Genomic DNA, 22,097 nt, shown 5'->3' on the forward strand with positions numbered 1-22,097 from the left:
ATGGGTAGAATGGAGGTTGATTTGCAAAGGAATGATCAAAAACTCCATACAGGACTTTTAGCCACTCAGGTTCCAGTGAGGTGGACCAAACTGACTAAAAATGCTATATGATGTTCATGACCATTGCAACTAATTTTTCTTTTGTTGAATCCTACATTGGCTTCAGGACTCTTATATATGTCTGGGAAACTGACACTGCAAAGTTCTGGCTTGTTCCCTACTCTGATGTTAAGGGATAAATATAGATCCCAACCACTACAGAAATTTGGCCAGGATTCCAAGGGGTGTGTGTATGAGGGGCAGTGACTGATGAGGCTACTCTGACATGTGGGCTAGAAAAAGGCTTCTTTATGTCCAAGATCCTCTTTGGGACAGGGAGTGGTAAAGCAGGAGCCTGGCCCCTCAACTCACTTTAAGGAGCTCATGGATTGACACAAATAAGGAATATTGTAGGTGGCTTAGAGTGTTTGTGTGGGGGTGGGGGAGAGCAGCGGGAATTTTCCTGACACCCTAGATCCTTATGCATGAGATCAGCCTTATGAAAAAAGCAAGTTATTCTTGGCCACCTCCCCTCACCCCCAACTCCCACCCACGCCCCACCCCCTGTACACACTGATATCCAACTCTCAATTGAGAAGAACATGACTTAAGATTTCCATTGGGTCCATCATATCTCAGGCTCTGGAGAAGGGCAAGGGGTGGAAAGACACATGGTGGGGGGGTGAGTTGCTCATCCTCGTGACCCAGAATATCTCCCCCTCCCTGTAATGATGAGCTTGCTTTTCCATAAGGGCTTTCCCTTGTTTCAGGGAAGGGGCCAACCAATGAGAAAGGGGCATGTTAGATTATTTTGGGGAAGGGCTTATGCCAGGAGGGTTCACTTTTACCAGGCGCCAAGTGTCCCCAGCAACCAGTATCTCCTGTACTAACAGAAGCTCCAGAACTCCCACCCGTTTGCTTGCCTCTGCTGCGTCTTCGCCCACTGAGTAGCCATGAGAAGGCAACTCCGATCCAGAAGGGCTCCAGCCTTTCCCTATGGTTCACGCTACAGACTTGTGAGTCTCAGGGAGCAGACTATTTGCTGCCCCCTCCTTTTTCTAACGGGGCGGGTTGGGGGCTGCATAGATCTTGGCTTATGGCTGTCTCTCTCTCTGGGATGGGCAGAAACAGTGAAGTTTAGGGAAATTCAGCATTTCAAGAAGGAGCAGTGATTCCCAGCACCACAGAACACCCTAAACTGCTGGATGGAAGGAGGGAGCCCCTCTTCCTGTGGAACAAAGATATGGGAAGGGGAAGACACCAGAGAATAAAGGGCTTTAAAATTTCTTCTTGGGAATCTCTAATTTGAACAGATATTTTGGATTCTGGGAATAGAAGTTTCATTCTGATAACAAAAGATTCAGCCAAGGAAAAGGGAAGGGGAGGTGGAAATGAAAGGTACTGCCTACCCAGCTGTATCAGTCGCTTTGGGTGGTAGCTTCTTAGAAACCAGCTGCTCTTTTTCTAAAGCAGAAATTTCAACCTATAGCTAAAGTCATAGAATCCAAAATGGGGAGGAATCCTAGGCATTCTCTCTCCAGAATCCTTCATTATGTAAAGGAGGCTCAGAGCGCCAGAATGACTTGCAAGTCACTGGAGGAGCCAAAGTGAAAATGCAAGTCTCCTCAATTCCAGTCTTAGGCTCTTTCCATTGTATTTGCTGTATGTGACTCACTATGTTCCTGATCTGTCACCACTCATTGCCACTTTGCCTGCCATCCCACTCTCACCTAACACACACACACACACACACACACACACATACATACACACACACATCCCTTTGGTTTCATGTGTTATCTCTAGGGTACATTAGAAATTTATTTGATCCGAAAGTTTCTTTGCATTTACTTACTTTGTTATAAATCATTAAAATATGTCACACATTGTACTTTGGGCAGGGGGTTCTTTGAAATCTTCCCCATAGAGAATTTAATCTGAGCCCTAGGAGGAAACAAAACCTAATCCGTTTGTCTTGGGTATAGCCACTAACCAGAGAGCAAAGAATGTCAACAGCTAGCAATAGAAAACAGGAATTCATCTAACCCCTTATCAACCTACAGAGGTTTATCCTTAGCTTTCTAGCCGCAGTTTGTAGAATCTTTCTTTTCATGTTGCTAAAGTCCCTTCCAGCTCTCAGAGAAGTCACAATCTGTGGGACATATGTAACTATTCCTTACTTGGCTTCTTTTCTATGTAATGTTGCTAAAGTGTTGTGTGTTATTTCAATTATTTGTCAAATGATTTGAACTTTGATTGTATTAAGGGATCTTTTCCTTTATATTTCATCAAATTAAAAAAGAAATTATTTGATGTGATTGTGTGCTAATTTCTCTTAAAATTAACCAATCATTCCTATATTTATAGAATGTTATTCAATGTACGGCACAAATTTATCCTTTGGGTCATGCTGTTTGTTTATATATTTGTTTATATATTTAGACTGCTCAAAATGGAGCCACCCTCTGTCCTCCAGACTCTTCCCTTTTAGGGAAACATGATGGCCCAAGAACACACACACTACCATGTCTCTGCACCCTCAAGCACACTATCACATGAGGATAGTGCCACATAAGGAATGTAAAAACAGACCCTTAAGGATAAGCATTCTCATAACCAAAGGATCCCCTGCTGAATTTTGCTAAGTAGTTGCATGAAAGTGTATTTTACACGGGACTTAATTAATGAGAAATTTTTTGGGAAAGCCTCTCTTACATAAAGTAATGTTCCACTATACCTGAAAGCAAGGGAGAACAAAAAAAGATATTTAATGTTTCTGAAATAAGACTCAGTGTGAAATGTGTGTGTGAATGCATGCATGTGTGTGTGTGTATGTGTGTGTGTGTTGAGAGGGGGGCTTTGGATGGAATTAATTCTGAGATTAATTCTTCCCAGGAAGATAAGGCTTAAATGACAAGCAAATTTTAATGGGATTGTCAAGAGAGCTCATATCTACAAATAAAATCAGGCCAAGGCAAAGGCCAACTGCCTCCTCCACAGAGGAGAGGTGGAAGGCAGATATAGGTAATGAGAGAAAATGAAGTTGTTCAGAAAATATAAAGGAAATATAAATTCCCCCACAATGAAATGTTACACTTAAAATTCTCTGAAATTTCCAATTGGCTAGTAAGGGGTTAGAAAATATGGACCCTTGCCTGGGTGTTCAAAATGTAGTTTGAGAGGTCCAGTGTATACACAGGTTCACACATAAGTGAAAGAGATTTAAGAACATGTATTAATGTATTCGACATTGAGTGACAGACACATTTTATTTTCCTAAGCCTTACACTGGGGGGTTCATGTCAAAGTCAGAAATCCTTCATTATAGACACCCACATCTCTTGGGAACACAGAACCCAACACATTGTTCTGCTTCATAAATAGTGCAACCTCTAGGCACCTTCACTCAGTGTAATGTAAGAGAAACACCATTATACAGAGTATCAAGAAACATAGGTTCTGAGATTGTCAATTTTGTCACAAACTTGCTTCACAGCTCTGACTAAATCCTGTCACCTCTCTAGGCCTCAGATTAACATGAAAATTTTGACAGTCCCTGTTAGTTTTGTTATGGTGTGATATAGAGATGTAAATCTGAACACATTGTAGAGCAATTCAAGAGTGCTTATGTCCAAGAGCTAGATAGTGTTGGGTGGGAGTGGAGCCTTGTCATTCTGTTTCACTTTTACTGATACTGAACAATTCAACTTGCTGAATCTCACCACCCCAAGGGCAGAATGTTTAGCTGAGTGCCCTCTAAGTGGCCTTTGAGGAATCAGGCAGGGAGGAGTACATGGAGCCCCTGGCCTCTAGTATTTGATGCATCTGACCCCAACAGGTGCATAGGCCCTGCCACTCTTCAGACTTGGACAGCAAAGAGAAAGGAGAGTGGCCTCTTTTTCTCCTGCTGCAGTAAGCCTTAGCAAACCCCCAAAGAGCAAAGATACAACTCCTCAGCCTATGGCTGGGAGGCATTTGAAATGCCATTTAGTAAAGTCTGTGTTTTTCCCTTTAGAGGGTGGCAGTACTGGTAGTGGTTAATTTTCTTAGAACCACTCATAGGATATTATAATTTCAAATTTCAAGTAATGATTGCAATCAGTCAATAAACAAATATGTGCTGTGCACTTACTATAGGTAAAGCCTTTTGCCTAGGGTACAAGAGGAGCTAGAGTCCCAGCTCCTTAGTTAGGCTAATCACAGCTTAAAATAGGAAGAGATTCTAGCTAGGGCAACAGAAAAGTAGCAAACAGCTCCCCATTTCTTGTTTCTTTTGCAAAGGCAGTCTAAGTTTTGAGGAGGGGTGCAGCAGTTGCCCTCTCCTCTTGAAGGCTTTACCAGACTATTTTTAGACACAATTTGGGATGGTAAGGTTAAGCAGCTGAAAGTGTGCAGAGTGTTAGAATGAAGCTGGCTTGGACTGGGAATTTGTCATCATGGACACAAATGTCTAAGACTACTCCATCCTCCAATGTAAACTCAGCTTTGCCCTGACAGCGCAGTGGCAGTATCATAGCCAGTGAGGTTTATCTAAGGCACAATTATTGCCAATTGAAAGTTAAGCAGGACTACTAGCATGAGTGGTCTCAGCGGAAGAATCTAAATGCCTAAAGTTGAGAGAAAAACTTGCACTTTCATGGAAATAATATTAAGCCAAAATTGGTCACAGAAAGGTTATTTCCTCCAAAAAACAGACAGAACAAAAATCTGCCTTTTACAACAACAGACATGTTTATGGGGAAGTGAAATTTTGAAGTATCTCCAAATTTTGAGTTGTTTCCATCTATTTTTGGCTGGTGGGATATGCCATTGGATTTTTTTCAAAAAGAGGGGTTATGTTTTGTCACTGTTTCAGGATGATCAGGATGAAGTGAACCAGAATTATTTAGCAGATGAAGAGGAAGAGGCAGAAGAAGAGGCTCAAATGATGATGGCATCCAATTCGGAGGAGGAGAAAGAAGAGGAAGAAGAGGAGGAAAAGGAGGAGGAAGAGGGTCAGGGTCAGCCAACAGGCAATGCCTGGTGGCACAAGTTGCAGGTCATAAACGAATACCTGTGGGATCCAGAGAGAAGGATGTCTCTGGCCCGAACAGGTCAGAGTTGGAGTAAGTCCCGATCGTCCCAATGCCCCAGTCTGGTGTCCTTTGCTTTTGCTGTGGTATCCAGGGATCCTTTACCATACGCTGGATGGGCTCGTCAGCAAACACTTCTTAGCATTTCATGTAAAGACACTGATGCCTAGGAAAATGCCTAGACTGTGGACAGATCCAGTCAAAACAAACTCTAAATTGATGAATAAACTTGATTGTGTAATGAAAATCCACTGGGCTTGATATCAGTTGCAATGCGAAGATAACAAGAATGTGTTGGAAAAGTACATGTTTTTTCTTAAGTCCCAGGCCTGTCATTTTCTATCCATGTGACCTTGGGCTTGTCATTTACCCTCCTAGAGCCTGTTTCCTCACCCAGTAAATGAATGAGAGGATTGGATCACTGCTTTGCCTCTCTGATATGATCAACATGATGCCCCAAAAGATGTTAAAACTATGAAGTTGAAATTATGCAGAAGACCTTTTCTGATATATGATACCAAAGTTACTAATAACTTGACTAAGAGTTTATAAAGCTTCTTAACTTCACCTAATAATGTCAAATAAGGACAGCCAGAAAGTCTTCCCTTGGCCTCAGCTTGTGGGTGCTTTAGTCTCCTATGGTAGAACTGGGTTTAAGTGAATTGTTACTAGAGATTAACTAGTAACCAAGCCTCCATGTTGCTTGTTCAATGGCAGAATTATATGCCTTAGCATTTCCTTTTGGTACTACATACTGCCACAAGTTGTGCTTGACAACTCCCCCTAGCACTCCCTACACACCTCAAAACTGTTGCTGCTAGGCCTTCTCCTCAGAAGATTTCTCCTGTGGTAAAATTTACACTTACCACACTCTGCACAGCCCAAAGAGCAGCTGCTGGATTGGAACTCAATTGATTCTCAGCATAGAGAAAGAGAGAGAGAGGGAGGGAGGGAGGGAAAGAGGGAGAGAGAGAGAGAGAGAGAGAGGGAGAAAGCACCATGGATGAAATAAGAATCCTCTAGTGCCAGGTGTCTAGTTTGCCAAAACTGGTGGACATGCCTTCCAAAGCACCCTTTGGCTGAGAATTCTCTCCTTCATAGTTACTGTTGCTAATTCAGCTCAGTCAGGGTGAAACAGCCAGCCCTGCTTCCTAGAATTAGGAATAGCAGGTGTGGGCCTCTGAACAACACCCATCTCCCATCACCCTCCTCACTTCCCAGCCCCACCCATGCCCATCCCTCGAACTTTCAACTGGAACAAATGGACCATTTGTGGGACATTCCAACATGCTGGAAGCTGCAGACAAATGCTGGACACTCATTGGGGCCCCAAAGGGGTGCAGCTGTTCCTCCCTTGCCTAAGAGGACCAGAAAAATAAGCTTGTGAAATGCAAAGTGTGATCACAAGAGGAGGAGCTATACATTAACTCTTAAACTGCCAATCTGAGGAAATTCAACAGATGAGCTGATCCAATTTGCTCCTGTAGAGGGTAATCCATAGGCCTATGAGTAGGGATGAGGGAGGAAGGGTGAAGTGCCCACAGAAAATGTGGCAGTTGGGACATTTCACAATAGGCCATAGGCAGACCTCTGGATTATAGGTCTAAGGAGACCCTAGAAATTCAGGCCTCTTCTTTTTGGATACCACTGGGCAAAGGAAAGATTGCAATGTTAATGCCTAGGTCATAAAGCACATGCTTTGCTGTCCTCTTTGCTGAAAGAAAGATGCCCATTTGAGCATTTCCTAATTCTGTCTCAGTCTGCACATTGACATCCTCGATATATTCACCCAGACTATTAATACACTCTGGGCTTTTTCTTTGGTAGCTGGACAACCCCTATCATTAGGAACTATATATTATTTTATTGGATATTTTCAAGAACCATATAAGGTAGTAATATTATTATCTCTATTTTATAGATTCAGAAACTGATGCAGTTTTAGATTCAGCTTAGAGAAGGTAACTTTTCTAAAGTCACATAGTTACTTGGTGGCAGTGTTGGGATTCAAACCCAGGTTAGATGAACACCAGAGTCCATAATCTTGCCAGAACTCTGCACCATCTTCATGAACTCAAACAATGAACAAGACATTGATGGGTAGGGATTCAAGACCCAGTGGTGTGTTTGGAGGAAGGACTGAAGACTTGGGAGCATTAGTAGTTCGTGGTCTATCTAAGCCTGGGTGGAGCATTTAGGAGAGAACCCTAGATTATCTAGAAAAGTAGTCCAAGTAAAACTTGGACATCCAGATCAGAAAGGGTTGGAGAGCTCAGTTGGCTCATATGGGGACTGCGCTTGGTTTTGCCTTGGGGGTGGCTGAGATAGTCTATCATAGACTCCAGGGTACTCCACCCCACCCCCGAGCAAGGCTGAGGGGACTTTGCTAGTGCATTCTCTCATCTATAGCTCTCTTGCCACATGTGCTGGGATAGAAGGAAGATACCTTCAAGGGAATGTACCTGTGTTCCATCGCTTTCCCTTCATCCATGAAACTGAGTCATTTATTCCTCCAGGACAGCCCTAGCTGTTGATCCATTCCCAGAATGGGAATGCGAATGCAGGAATGGAGGAGGAAACACAGGACACATTCCATTGGGACAGCCAGCAGGCAATAGGCAAGTAACACAGGCATATGAGCACTGTTGTTTCTTCTCCAGGGACTCCAACTTAGTAAATGTGTTCATGGTCCAGTTCTGCTTTAATTTCTTTTATAAAACCTAAGGGGTCAGTGCCATTTCTTGGATTATGGTTTTTACCCACTCCCACTCTTTTTCTTTGGTATTTTTTTTTTTGGTTCATGGTTTAACTTAAAAATTAATATTTAGATTCAGTTTGGGGTATAGCAAAATTATCTAGTTTGCTCCAGTTTCTGGTTCATGATTTGGTTCAAATCTGTCATTCTGACATCAAGGCACTGCTATGAGCATGGCTAAACATTACTGCTTGAGGGAGCCCCAAGGAGGCCTTGAAAATGGCTGCTTAGCAGCAGTAACATTCATTCACCTTACTTGGTGCTGCCTAATCCTGGAGCAAACTTAGTCCTAATACAGCTCGCACTGGGGGAATTCATGTAACTATGCTATTATTATTGTAGTAATAATAACAATAGCAGTGATGAGAATGACTGCCACTTACAGAGAGCACTTGTATCTGTCACCTTTGTGCTATGCTGTTTATATGAATTGTTCAATGCCAAGAAGTAAGTACTATTGTTGTTCTTATTTTACAGATGAGGAAATTGATACAGCATGTCCAAGATTAAACAGCTAGAAAGTGAGATAGTGAGAGTAGGGTTTAAGGAAAGGTTGCATTTCAGATGTTGTTAGGGATATAGATAAGGATCTGAGGCAGTGCTAAACTTATCCCCATTTTGCCTGTGAAGAATTAGTGGTGCAGAGAGGGTCTATAACTTGCTCAAATTCATAGTCAGCACAAATTGTCAGCGATTAAGTACCATTTCTTCCTTCTCCCTTCCCCATTCTGCATTAGTGTTCTTTTTGAAAAGCAGAGCCACTTAAACTTTCCAAAACATGAATAAGATTTGAAATAAATAGGGTAAAACCTCACTTTGCCTTGATTAGAGGCAAGTCCAATGGAAATTAATCAAAAGTTTGAATTATAGACTATGTGAAAAGAAATGCTATTTTCTTCCCTTGCAAATACATATAATCACTGGAACCAAGCTGCTAGGACTCTTCAGGGCACCTGCTTTAATGAACAGTGAAGAATGATTTGTACTTAGGATATCAACCGTTGCCCAGAGGACTGTCAAGCAATTTGCCTTCTGCAGGACTTTAAACTCCACTCCCCTACAATCTTGTTCATGGTCATCATTTGCACAGCAAGCCCTTCCACTGGAGATGCTGTAAAGGTAAACTGCAATCAGACCCCTGACAATCCACATGGATTCCAAATTGGTGAAATCCGGTTGGTGAAATTTGAATAAGCAAGGACATACTGAATCTGGGGAATTTTTTAAAAGCCATTTTGTGTTTGGCTTTATTCCGGTTCATGAGTTCAAGCGGGAGGCAGGGCTTTTTGGCAAGCACTGACGGCTGTCACCTTTGATTGATCTGCAGGCCTGATCTTGGTCATTTACTTCTTCTTCTATGCCTCCCTGGCTGCTGTGATCACCCTCTTCATGTACTCACTATTTCTGGCCATCAGTCCATACATGCCAACCTTCACTGAGCGGGTGAAGCCTCCTGGTGAGTATACTCAAATGCCCTGTGTTGTCATAACTTGTTGGACAGTAATCTGCTTGCACAGCATGTTCAACCTCAATTAACTTTGGCTCTTCCTGATAATGACTTAGAGATTCAATTATTAAGAGTATAAATAAAATGGTACTTGGCAAATTATGGTCCTTTTCATTTTGATTGCCTGGGGGGAAATGGTTTCATAGGAAATCAATACAAAAAAATTATCCCAAGAATGGGTTAATATATCCAAGACCTGTTTTTGTTGCCAGGAGTTATGATCAGACCCTTCGCCCATAGCCTTAACTTCAACTTCAACGTTTCTGAACCTGACACTTGGCAGCATTATGTGATTAGCCTAAATGGCTTTCTCCAGGGTAAGTAAGTTTCTTGGAATAGTAGAGAGCTCTTTTGAAAGGTGATGGGTGGGTGGAAATTTATGTTCATTAAATAAAATAAAATATAAATATAAAAAAAAAGAAAACCATTGTAAAAAGAAAGAAAGAAAGAAAGAAAGAAAGGTGATGGGTGGGAATTCAAAATTCACCTGGCTCAGAAATCCGAGTCTTTTTTTTAAGATTTATTTATTTATTGATTGATATTTATTGATTATTGATATTTATTGAAAGAATTACACAGAGAGAGAAGGAGAGGGAGAGAGAGAGTGAGAGGTCTTCCATCCACTGGTTCACTCTCCAATTGGCTGCAACGGCCGGAGCTGTGCTGATCCGAAGCCAGGAGCCAGGAGCCAGGAGCCAGGAGCTTCTTCCAGGTCTCCCATACGGGTGCAGGGGCCTAAGGACTTGGGCCATCTTCTACTGCTTTCCCAGGCCATAGCAGAGAGCTGGATTGGAAGTGGAGCGGCAGGGACTCGAACCAGCACCCATATGGGATGCCAGCATTGCAGGCGGCGGCTTCACCTGCTACGCCACAGCACCAGGCCCAGAAATCGCAGTCTTAAGTAACCCCAACCCATTATGATCTTACTTATTTTCCATCCCCCTCAGCATTTGTGGCTACAATCAAAAATGCTAGTGTGTAATTGTATGTTGCCTTGAAAGCATACAAGCCAATCTCCAGCAATAAAATAAGCTCCTTGAGGCAGAGAACTTGTATTCTCTTCTTGAATACCATACAGCACCTAGTTACATCCTGAGTACATCCAGGTGACTCAATAATGATCTTTATAAAAGATAATGCTGGGGGGAGAGAGTGATGAAAAAAGGAGAATGATCTCCAGAGCTGGAAGATTCCTACCTCCTATACTTTTTCAAGGTAAGAGAATTCATTTCTTGGAGAAGGGCTATGCTGAATGGAGACAGCAAGTGCATTTGGCAGCAATGTAGAAAGGAGTTTGAAGAATCTCTGGGTGGCAATCACTCACTCCAACATCTTCATTCTAAATATTTGAAAGATTCCTATCTCTATAACATTATCAAATTTTCTGTCACAAATGAATGGCTTTGTGGGAAGCTCTTTCACACAGTGAAAGCTGTGGTTAAACAAGGTGCACACAGGTTTTATATTTATCTAACTTTCAAAGAATAGCCCCTGTAGGATTTGCTTTGATACATCTAATCTTTGTGGGGGCAGGGAGAGGAAGAAAGCCAGTCAGACTGGTTTGGTTGCCCTGACATAGCTCAAGTTGGAGTTGTGGTGGGAGTAGCTGGTAGAATGTGCATTAGATTAGGAGATCAATCTCTACTCATGTGTCTGGAAGTATAATTTAAATGCATAAATGTTATAATTCAACTGTAACACTGCATAGTAGAGTCAATCATCCACATTTTAAAAATAGGGAAGTTGAGACCCAGAAAGGGTGCTTGGGAAAAATCTCCCAGCAGCAGAATTAGAGTTTGAACTGACTTCCATGCTCTTGACACCCTTGCTATGCAAAGTGTCATCCAGGGACCAGAAGCATGGGCATCATTTGGGAGTTTGCTTGAAAAGCAGAATCTTAAGCCCCACTCCAGACCTGCAGAATCAGAATTTGCATTTTAACAAAATCCACAAGTGATCTGTATGAACTTGAAACTTTGAGAAGTGCTGTTTTTCCATAACTCTATGCTGTTGCTATATGAACAGGAGTTAGAAACTCAGCTTTATATAAGTAATGCTCAGTGTCATTTTGGGTGACAATTCCAATTCCTTACCTATGAAACAAAGGAGACTGGAGTTCTTTCTGAGTCCATGAAGTTCCAATTTGTACCAATTTTGGGGTACAAAAATGTTTTGGATGTCATAGTGCAATATCTCCTTTTGTTTTGAAATGCTGATAAGCTATTGCAAATGTGTATCTTTGCTGAGGCAATCCCTTCAGGCTAGTAGGTGGAGAAATGGCAATTCTGACCTGATGGTAGAGGCAGGGGACATTAGGGAAAGCATAGGACTTTTAGCTCCTAAGAGTAGATAATATACCCTGCTAAAAAGGAACACATCTCTGAAATAGACATCGCAGAGTATCAGTTTCATTCTCATGAGGACTGGGATTTTGCAATAAGGGTCATGCCCATGTCATATTATTTTTATGGAACTACCTCAAGAGAAACAATGAGCACGTGATTGTACCTTCTATTTACAAAGATATTATTTGAACATAGTTCTTGTTCTAAAAATAAAAAAAAGAAAAACAAAGCCTTGAATTGAATGTAGCCTTTATCAAAAGAAAATAAACACATAGCCGTTATTGGAGTAGATTTGAAATTCCCAGTTGACAATAATATGAAACCCATGTCACAGACTTTTTAGATGAGGATCCAGCAGTGCATTTGAATTTTCTTCTGATGGATTATAGGTTCACAGTCTCCTCTGAAAATCTGAGCTACTTGGAACTAAGAGCTAAGTCTAATGGGACTGGGATCCATCATTCAGAACCAAACTGGAAATAATGCAGTCATTTCCAAAGCCCAGTTTTATGGCATCTGGTAACCCAAAGAGTCATCACACAACCCTTTCACTCTTTCCCTAAAATGCATATCTTGGGTATATGTTACATTTCATTCTATATAAAAGGATACTAACCTTGAGTCCCTTAGGTCTCATTAGATAACATCTCACTCCCTCACCCTCTCAGTGGAGACCCTGTAGTTGTCACTGATTTTTCTTTCAACTTAAGATCCTGTTTTGCTGTGCTAGCTTCTCTCTGTAAAGTATGAGGAGCTGGTTTATTCCTGCCCCCTTTCACTTTCCTTCTGTCCCACAACACACACTCTTCATTTTCTTACAACAGGTATCTCTTATTAACCTCAAGGAAAATGTCTCCTAAGCTGAACTTAAGGAGATTTAACCTAGGAATTCCTATTCATCTCCCAGAAATGTAAGGAAAGAAATGGTAGAAAACACAAGGGTACATCAAAAGGTTTGGGAAAAATAGAATTAAAAGATATGTTTACAAAGCTCACGAGAGCATTTCAGGCATGGAAAGCCAAGAAACTGTGGCAAAAAAAAATGTCTTACATGAAGGACCTCTGTGGGTGACACCCCAATGGAAAAAAGTGGTCATCAAAGAAAGATGTACTTTTCTCTGAAGAGAGGAGAGAACTTCTACTTTGCTTATGGCCTTGTCTAAATACTGATGAAGTTTGTGGACTCAGGCTTCCAAAGCCTAGGCAACTCATGTCAAGAGCCTTGGGTGATCATTGATATCATACAAAAGAGTGTTAATTGTTAAATTAACAACAGGAGTCACTGTGCACTAACTTCCCATGCAGGACCTCTGTCCTCAAAGAGTTGTATTATGAGAGTTAACAGTAAAACTTGTTCTCAGATTTATTTCATTTTAGTGTATTAAGTGGAGGATATTCTTATGTCTCATAAGCTTTAGTTATGCCTAAGTGTCCAACTCCATTGCTTGTTTTCTTAGGTGCTTCTTTAATTAATGATAAAACTTGTTCTCAAAGACTTACTTTCTTTTAATGTATTAAGTGGAGGACATTCTTTTGTCTTATAAGTTATAGTTATGTCTAAGTGCTCACGAAAGATGTACCATTCTTGGGTGCTTCTTTAAAGTTAAGTTTCTTTTAAAAAAGTGAAATTAACTTCAAAATTCAATGACTTTGAACAGCCCTTGTCTCAACTGTTGAGGAACATTTTTTTCCATATGAATTGATGAACTCTTTATTTAGTATAGAGTTAATCTTCTGTATATAAAGTTAATTGAAAATAGATCTTAGTAAAAAAAAAATAAGACTGAGAATAGGAGAGGGATGAGGAAGAGGGGTGGGAATGTGGGTGGAAGGGCAGGTACATTAGGAAATCATTACATTCCTAAAGTTGTACTAATGAAATGCATGAAGTGTGTATTCCTTAAAGAAAATGTTTCTTTGGAAAAAAAATATGTTTAGTTTGGCACATTAAAATCCATGTGTTTTTTCATAATATACATTTCCACAAACATTTTGAAGATCCCTCATAGAGAAAAGTTACAAAGGGACCAACATATGACCCCAAAATGGATATCTGGAAGTTCTAGGAGAATGAAAAACAAAAGGTCAGGCAATCAAGTGGGCAAGTTGACAAAGGGATGTTGCCAGTGAAGGCCCTTAGGCATTGATGCAGGATCCAGGGCTTAGGGTAGACAGAGGGGCTTTCAGAGGAGTACAAGCAAGCTGCAGAGAGGAAACCAGGGAGAGAGGACTTCTGGAAATAAGGCCTTCCCCTGTAGCACCTATCTAACATGACCATTTGCTATGACCATGCTTTAGGTTATAATGACAGTCTACAAGAAGAAATGAATGTGGATTGTCCCCCGGGGCAGTACTTCATCCAAGATGGTGATGAGGATGAGGACAAGAAGGCCTGCCAATTTAAGCGCTCCTTCCTAAAGAACTGCTCTGGTCTGGAGGACCCAACTTTTGGATACTCTACTGGACAGCCTTGCATCCTCCTGAAGATGAACCGGGTAAATTAACCCTTGATATCTGGTGGTGGTAAGTGGAGAAGCTGGGTAGGAAGAGATTTGGCTACTCTGTATTCACGAATTTGACTATTTTTACTGACATCATAAATACAAGCAAACTGTTGATTCCTTTTTAGTCCCTGAACACTTCTGCTGCTATTCTTCTCCCCAACCCCAAACCTGCTCTCAGTGGCTGCTGTCAAGGATGGGGTCCTGACCTGTTTTAGAAGAGGGAATTGACATGGGAAGTGCAGTGGGAGACAGTTTTATGGCATAAAAATGCCTTTTTCTTCCTTTATGCCATGCCTTAGTTGTGACAGAGCATTACCAGGCACACTCCTTTTGAAGTCAGAAAATTCTTTAAATTTTCAGATTTTTCCTGCTTCAGTTTCCACTGTGTATGGAATACAAATACAACCAGGAGTAAAGCAAGTGGCACAGCTCTGAAGACGCTATGCATTTTCTGCTGCTTGCAATATTCTGAGAGGGCAAAATAGAGGAAATATGACTCAAAAGGGATTTAGAAAAGCACTTTTTTAAGCCATCAATTAGGTTTTAAAAAACAGCACTGATTTTCTTTTGATAGATTGTAGGCTTTCGTCCTGAGCTTGGGGATCCTGTGAAGGTTTCCTGCAAAGTTCAGGTAAAGTACCCTTTTGAATAAGCCTTATTAGTGTGTCTGTTTCATGCAAAAGAGTAGTTAATCCTTTGCAAATACTCACACACAGATGGAAAATTATGGAAAGGGTTAATCTTTTTCGTAACAGCACCTCCCTTTAGTGCCATCAGACCTTCTTATTTCCAGAAAGCATTCCATCCAGGTGTGTTTGTGTGTGCAATGTATGTGTGTGAGAAGTGTGTATATCATGATTTACACTTGTGAAAAGCTGAAGGCTGAACCTCAGCTAGGGGCCACAGCAGGGAACAACAATGTACCAAGTAATAAATTAGGATTCTGTTTACACCTTTGCTTTTAGCTCTAATTACTTGTTTCCTTGAACTAAACAAATAGCCTTCATTAGAGTCATTAGTCCCTGATTTTAAAACTGAATTTAACATTTTGTAGCAATGACCAGTGGCACTGGGTATTGAAATAACAAATGACTACAAGGAAAGTATAAACAGAGATCCATTAATATGCTAATTAACTGTCCTTGGAGAGACCATTAACTCTTATCTCTTCTGCACCAATTAGCTCCTTTGTAGGAAAAAGCCCTCTATCTTAGGTATGCTTCTTTTTTTAAAAAAATATTTATTTTATTTATTTGAAAGACAGAGTTACAAAGAGAGGTCTTCCATCCGCTGGTTCACCCCCAAGAAGGCCTCAACAGCCGGAGGTGTGCCAATCCGAAGCCAGGAGCCAGGTGCTTCTTCCGGGTCTCCCACATGGGTGCGGGGGGGCCCAAGGACTTGGGCCATCTTCTATTGCTTTCCCAGGCCACAGCAGAGATTTGGATCGGAAGTGGAGCAGCCGGGACTAGAACCAGCGCCCATATGGATGCCAGTGCTTCAGGCCAGGGCTTTAACCCGCTGCTTCTTAAACCAGCAGTAGCTCCCTCTTGTTCTATGATAGCAACTGCCCCCCCCACCCCCAGGCCTGGATAACTGCCTTGAAGGTTTGTGAAACCAGGTAATTCTATTCTTAGCACTAGAAATATACTTCCAGGAATGGGTGTTTGGAGCAGTGGTCAACACACTACTTTAGTACACCCTCATCCTGGCTTTCAGCTTCCTGCTAATGCACACCCTGAGGAGGCATCAGAATTTGAGTCTCTACAACCCATGTGGGGGACTCAGATTGAGTTCTGGGCTTCTAACTTCAGCTTGGTCTAGCTCAATCTGTTCGTGGGCTTTTGATCAGTAGATGGAAGATCTCTCTCTCTCTTTCTGCCTTTCAAATTAAAAAAAAAAGAGAATAAATAAATAAAATTTTAGAAAAGGCCCCAAGAGCTCCCTTTAAAAAATACAGCTCCAAGCTCCAGTCTTTATGGGGACACATCAGAAAACAACAAAAGGCAGCATTTATTGAGCCAATACCCCACATTCAGCAAGCTTTCATTTATTGATCACTTTTCACATATCAGGTGCTTTTCTAGGTGTTGGTGCCAAGTTAAATATGACCATGTCTCTGAAATCAGAAAAATCAAGTATTACAGGTTCTATGAAAGGTACAATGGGACATTGAAAAGAGAAAGGTCAGCTGCATATGGGAGGTGATGACACTGAAGGTGAACTTTGAAAGGTCAGATAGGATTTGCCAGGTGAACAATGTAGGAAGGACATTCACTCTGTTCACATGTATGTGGATATGTGTAAATAATCCACATGTGAGGTGTGACTAAAATCTAGTAGAATTGGTTTCACAGGCTGTTCATGAAAAATAAATTTCATTGCTTTTTAGAAGAATAAATAAATCATAAAGACCAATTAAGTCTTAAACTAGCATGTTAATTGGATTGAATTCTGCTTGTGGTTCTCTAATGGAAGCTGTTTATTTTTCAGTTTACATTGAACTTAACTAAAAACTGTCATTAAAAAAAAGAAATATTAAGAGTCTGTGTGCATTTTATATAATTATCAATATTAGTCAAGTCCACTCTCGTGGAAATTGAGAAGAATGAAGTAATGACTACAATAAATTAAGGAGAGCTCAGTTTATACCAAGAACAATTATATTACATTGACAGAAGTAATCACATGACCCTATTGAGTATTTGTCCTTATTAGCCCCTAGACCTCTGGTATTTAGGGCACGCCTAATGCATAGACAGAATGGACATGATGTGATGAATGTAGACCTGTTTACTTTAATGATTTCCATTACCTGGGTCCCTCGATCTCAATCTCATGACCATGCCTGTGTAATTAAGCAATACAGAGAATGTGGTCAGAGACATGAGTTTAAGTGAACCAATCGTAGGCTGTGCCTATGCATCAGAACCTGTGTACCTGATATGACTTTCAATGGAACCAAGTCTTCAGTGTGCAAGTGATGAAGTGGGATTTATGAAATGTGTTTTTTAAAATAAGATTTGTTTATTTGAAATGCAGATGAGATAGAAGAACAAGATGAGAGAGAGAGAGAGAGAGAGGAAGAAATTGATCTTGCTCACAACAGCCAGAGCTGGGCCAGGCTGAAGCCAGGAGCCAGGAACTCCATCTGGGTCTCTGACATGGGTGATAAGAACCAAGTAGTTGGGCCATCACCTACTCCCTCCCAGGATACATTAGTAGGAAGTGTGATTGAAAGCATGGGGTGACTGGGACTTGAACCAGGGACTTAGATATGGGATGCAGGTATCCTAAACCAGCATACCACAGTATCTGCCCCTGACATATGTTTCAACTTATACCTGCTTCACTCCAAAGCCCCAGACTGGCTATCAGGTCCAGCATGATTCATTAAAGAGAGTCTGGGGTGTAGACCATCTTTCCAGAACAGTGCCAAGTACTGCAAGCCTTTTGGAACCATTCTGTCTAGCCCCCCTAGAAGCCAGCACAGAGTCATACTGACAATCTTTGGCCTCCTCAACCTAGATTCTATTCAGTATTTTTTTAACTGAAAAACCAAAGCACAGCCATTCTGGAAATACTCTACTGGAGAACGATCAGGGGTGAGCTCTGGCCCTTTCTGCTTTTGTGGTCTTCTCAGGACAATTGGTTGTGGGTCATATAGTGATATCACCTGGTGAAAAAATTCCTTTATTTCAAACTCCAACCCACTGTATGACCAAGCACCTGCTCTATATCTGCTTTTTCTTGCAGAGAGGTGATGAAAATGACATCCGATCCATCAATTACTACCCAGAGTCAGCTTCTTTTGACCTCCGCTACTACCCCTACTATGGCAAACTGACTCACGTAAGCTGTATCCTCTTTAGTCTTTGTTGTCCGAAAGATCTTAGAGACAAAGAAGGGCTGGCTGAGATTTAAGAATTAGGAAGCAGCAGGTAGTAATGGTGGGGCAAATAGCTGGCCATAGTAAAGGTCTCTCTATCAATTTTCATCACAGACTCCCCATATCTGAACAGACCTCATATGTTCTGATATAACCCTTTCAATTTTTAGATGGCTAAATTGGGATTCAGAAAGAGGAAGTGACTATACCAAACTCACATAGCTAATTAGTGGCAGAGCCAGGAGCAAACAAGTTACTACCACTGTGCTCAGTCATACCCATATAATCACACTTCCTTGTTTCTCTCATTTGAAGCCTTGGGGGCAATCCAGAATAGTAACTTGATAGATACTGGCTCTGGCTTGATTAATGGACTGATAGCCAGAAAATCATATCACAATAAATCAGAATTTTTTCCCCAAAGTATGATCAGACATTTGACAGTGACTTATGAGAGAAATCTGTAATTTTCCCCACACTTTCACAAGTCAGGAAGAGTACGTCAGTTGCTGTGGCCATTTGTGACTTGGCATCATGAGATTTAGTCAGTTCTCTTGGTGGAGGTTACAGCTGATCATTTCACTACTACCACTCCCTCCTACTTAGAATTCACTGTTCTTCCACTTACAGGTTAACTACACCTCCCCCTTGGTGGCAATGCACTTTACAGATGTGGTGAAGAACCAGGTGGTGCCTGTGCAGTGCCAACTGAAGGGCAAAGGAATCATAAATGATGTCATCAATGATCGTTTTGTGGGTAGGATAATCTTTACACTGAACATAGAAACCTAAGAACTTCAGGGGACTACTCATGCCAGTTCTGTTTCTGCTTGTGTTATCCTGGAAGCACCTGAATTCTTTTTTTTCAATTAGGACACAGCCAGATGGACATCTAAAATAGCACATCATCTTTCCTTGCCTTTGACATGTGTACAAAAATATATTCTGGGAGTTGTTTGATTTTTTTAAAAGTAGTCTCTTCTGATAACATATAGATTATATTAATTTCCTTTCCCTCCACTTCAATGTACAACCCATTTTTGCTGCTAGAAGTCTCACTGTAGTGTAAACATAGTATTTGAGAAAATTCACAAAAGCCATGGTCAGGAGAATTTCTATAGCAATTATAAGTTCATCATTTTTTTTAATTATTATTGGTTTTTGATGTGGGATTCCTTCTAACCAGGCTAGTGACCTAACTCTTACTTATCCAGCAAGGTCCTTCCTTGGAAATCACCATTCAAACCAACCCATATAGTCTACATATAGGACTATTATACCTATGATATTCCATATCCAGGGATAATTGAGAAAATGACTGCTTTCAGTAAGCAACTAATCATTGATTCAAACACTAGGTCAGCTTCAACTGGACAGAAAGCAGTGTTAACTGGGTATTGTTCTGGGATGGATATGAAGGCCTTCACTGTCGTATCTCTGACTTTTTTGGGAGGTGGGGTCCACTGCAATTAGGAAGACCACTTAGCATATGGATGTGATTGGTATTTGATTTCTTGCTGTATGTTAGAATCGTCCAAAGGCAAACATTCCAGCAAACAGTTTTGTCTCAGCTTCAGGCAGAAGAGAAAACATAAGAAGATCTCTACCCGCTAATTTTTCTAGGGCTATTTGTTTCCCAGTAGTGTGATGTTCTTTGAAACCCTTAGCTACAGCTCTGGGGATTGAAATCAGAATCTGCCAAATACTATGTGGCAAAACAGAAAGCTCCTGTCACCCTAAAGTCAAATCTCATTAGCCAATTTTGCATTTACCTTAAAAATGACATGAAGCAGATGTTTATCCAAGTTGTGAATCAGCCAGGTAGGTCACTTTGTCTGATCTTTGGCCATGTGACCATTACACTACTTCTTAACACCTCCACCAGGGGGAGGGCTGGGACAAAGGGAAGTGAGCATGAACAAACAGCATAGCATCTCAGGGTCCAACGCTAGCTTAAATGCCTTCTAGAAGCATCCAGAGCTTGAATCTCTGCTACAATGTTTACTTTCTCCAAAACAAGGAATTGGCAGTCTGGTAGCGAAGACTAACAAGTGGACAAGCAATGACAATATAGTGTGACAAGTATTGTAAATGAGTATGGAGAAATCCTGTGTGAATGTGAGGAAAAACATCTACCTCAAGCTGAGAAAGTTGCAGAGGAAATTTCACACACAAAGATAATATCATGAAAAGATCACAATGTGTTTAGGTAACTGAGAAGTTTGTGTAACTGGAGTACCAAGGGCTCAGAATAATGTCAGGGAGTGGCAGGATATTGAATTAGAGAAGTATCAGGGACTGAAAGAAGACTTTTTTTTTTTTAACCTAGCAGGTGAAAAGGAGTCATTAAAAGATTTGAATCGGGGAAGCTCTGTGATCACATTTGCATTTTTAAAAAATGCACTTTGGCAACCCCAATGTGAAGGGTGAATTGGAGAGGACAAGACTAGGGAGTGGGAAATGAGGGATAAAGAGTTAAGAATGACTCCAAGATTTTGAGTGTACCTAGAACCAATGAGGTGGTGATGTTGATCAAGATTGGGAATACAAGAGGAAAGCTGGTTTGGAGAAAACAATATTGAGATCAATTCTAGACACTTTTGGCTTGTGATTTCTATTGGCCAGTGATGTGATGTAAACACATATAGGGTTGGAAGAAGGAAAGCTGAAAACAAAAGCATCATTTGGTTAAGTGAACTCACTTAAGAAATTCTAAGCTGTTTACTTTTGGAAATCTTTGCCAGTTATGAAATACATTACATTAATCAAGTCCCTACCGCAGTGTTTTCTTCTTGGCCTTGTGGCAGAAAGGAATGCTACTGCTCTTTGGGATCTCATCCCTAGACATCTTCCAAGTCCTACCAGCAAGGCCAGGGGGCGGGGTGGGGGAGGAATGGTACTGACCATTATTAAAATGTGATGGATGATACACAACAGGAAATCTGTGGAAAATACAAAAAAATAGTGAAATTGTCCCTCTCAAGCCATTTCCTTAACAAATTCAATTTTTGAAATTAACCTTAAAAAAGGAAAAACAATACAAAAATTTAAATTTTAAAAATTCCCTCAATCAAACTCTCAAGATTCAGTAGTAAATGACAATAGAACATTAGATCTGGAAAGAATATTAGAGAGCATTTAGAAAAACAACCTGCATTGCAACTGACTCCAGGTCCAGTGCTCTTTCTACTCTGAGCTGCTGCTTACCAGGAAGTACCTTCTTTTTAAAAAATCAAGAATATCCCAAACATTTTGAAACATATGTCAAATTTGAGTTAAAATAGTTAACATTTCACAGAAACTCAACTACTGGTGCTATATTTTATACATGTTACTCTGTTAAATATGTTGACTATCAAACAGACAAGAAATTATGAATTTTTTATCATATGGTATTTTTAATTCAAGGGAATACATCATGTCCACAATTTCAAAGAAATATTGAAGAGTACTAAGACAGTTTGGGTTGTCAGCTAGGAAATTGAAAGATAGCTCTATTATACAGAACTGGATATGATAATATATTCATTAATGTTAGATTCTGACTGTCCAATAGATTTCAGCCAATTAATTTAAATAGTCTTCCATACTGTGCTGTACCAGGATGTGATTTGTCTACCATCTTTGGCAATGTGCTTGTTCTTGCTTGATTGTCAATGAGAAATACTACTTCCAAATGCCTTCATGATCTTGTCAATGATACAATATGGTTATGATTTTTCACCCTCCAACCCTCTGAAATAATTACCCTAAAGTAACTTTTCTTGGCCATCTATTTGCTGGAGGTCTTCATATAGAAAATGTTTGTTTATATTGTCTGGGGAGTTGTTGATAGCAATAAATTGAAATAAATAAGAAATATATGACTTCCTCTTTCTAGACTGCATCACTGACTTTCCTATGGGAATTTTGGGCAACCATGTGGGTGGAATTCTTGACAACTGACAACCTATTAGTTGAAAACTCTTTTTCTTTTCTACCTCCCACAC

General features: G+C 40.7%; 1 protein-coding gene across 5 annotated transcripts; it reads left to right on the forward strand.

Annotated features, from left to right (window-relative positions):
• The first annotated feature begins 669 nt into the window (after positions 1–669).
• ATP1B4 (ATPase Na+/K+ transporting family member beta 4) lies at positions 670–21,967 on the forward strand. 5 transcript variants are annotated; one of them, XM_008273152.5, is made up of 8 exons: positions 670–1,055; positions 4,895–5,144; positions 9,194–9,322; positions 9,586–9,690; positions 14,017–14,213; positions 14,797–14,853; positions 17,976–18,071; positions 18,739–21,967. In XM_008273152.5, the coding sequence occupies exons 1-8, from the start codon at positions 993–995 to the stop codon at positions 18,898–18,900; spliced, it is 1,059 nt and encodes a 352-aa protein (XP_008271374.1). In that variant the 5' UTR covers positions 670–992; the 3' UTR covers positions 18,901–21,967. The 5 variants fall into 5 exon arrangements, with proteins under 5 accessions (XP_008271374.1, XP_002720450.1, XP_008271375.1 ...); XM_002720404.6 differs by having other exon boundaries at positions 4,895–5,132; XM_008273153.5 differs by lacking the exon at positions 14,797–14,853.
• The last annotated feature ends 130 nt before the right edge of the window (positions 21,968–22,097 follow it).

The sequence above is a fragment of the Oryctolagus cuniculus genome, chromosome X (assembly GCF_051225735.1).
Source record: "Oryctolagus cuniculus isolate XC-2025 breed Fujian yellow rabbit chromosome X, ASM5122573v1, whole genome shotgun sequence".
Taxonomy (NCBI): Eukaryota; Metazoa; Chordata; class Mammalia; order Lagomorpha; family Leporidae; genus Oryctolagus; species Oryctolagus cuniculus.

Coding starts and splice junctions, on each gene's coding strand:
- ATP1B4 (XM_008273152.5), top strand. CDS start 993: ATGAGAAGGCAACTCCGATCCAGAAGGGCTCCAGCCTTTCCCTATGGT. Junction 9,691..14,016: donor CCTAAATGGCTTTCTCCAGG/GTAAGTAAGTTT, acceptor ACCATGCTTTAG/GTTATAATGACAGTCTACAA. Junction 18,072..18,738: donor ACTATGGCAAACTGACTCAC/GTAAGCTGTATC, acceptor TTCCACTTACAG/GTTAACTACACCTCCCCCTT.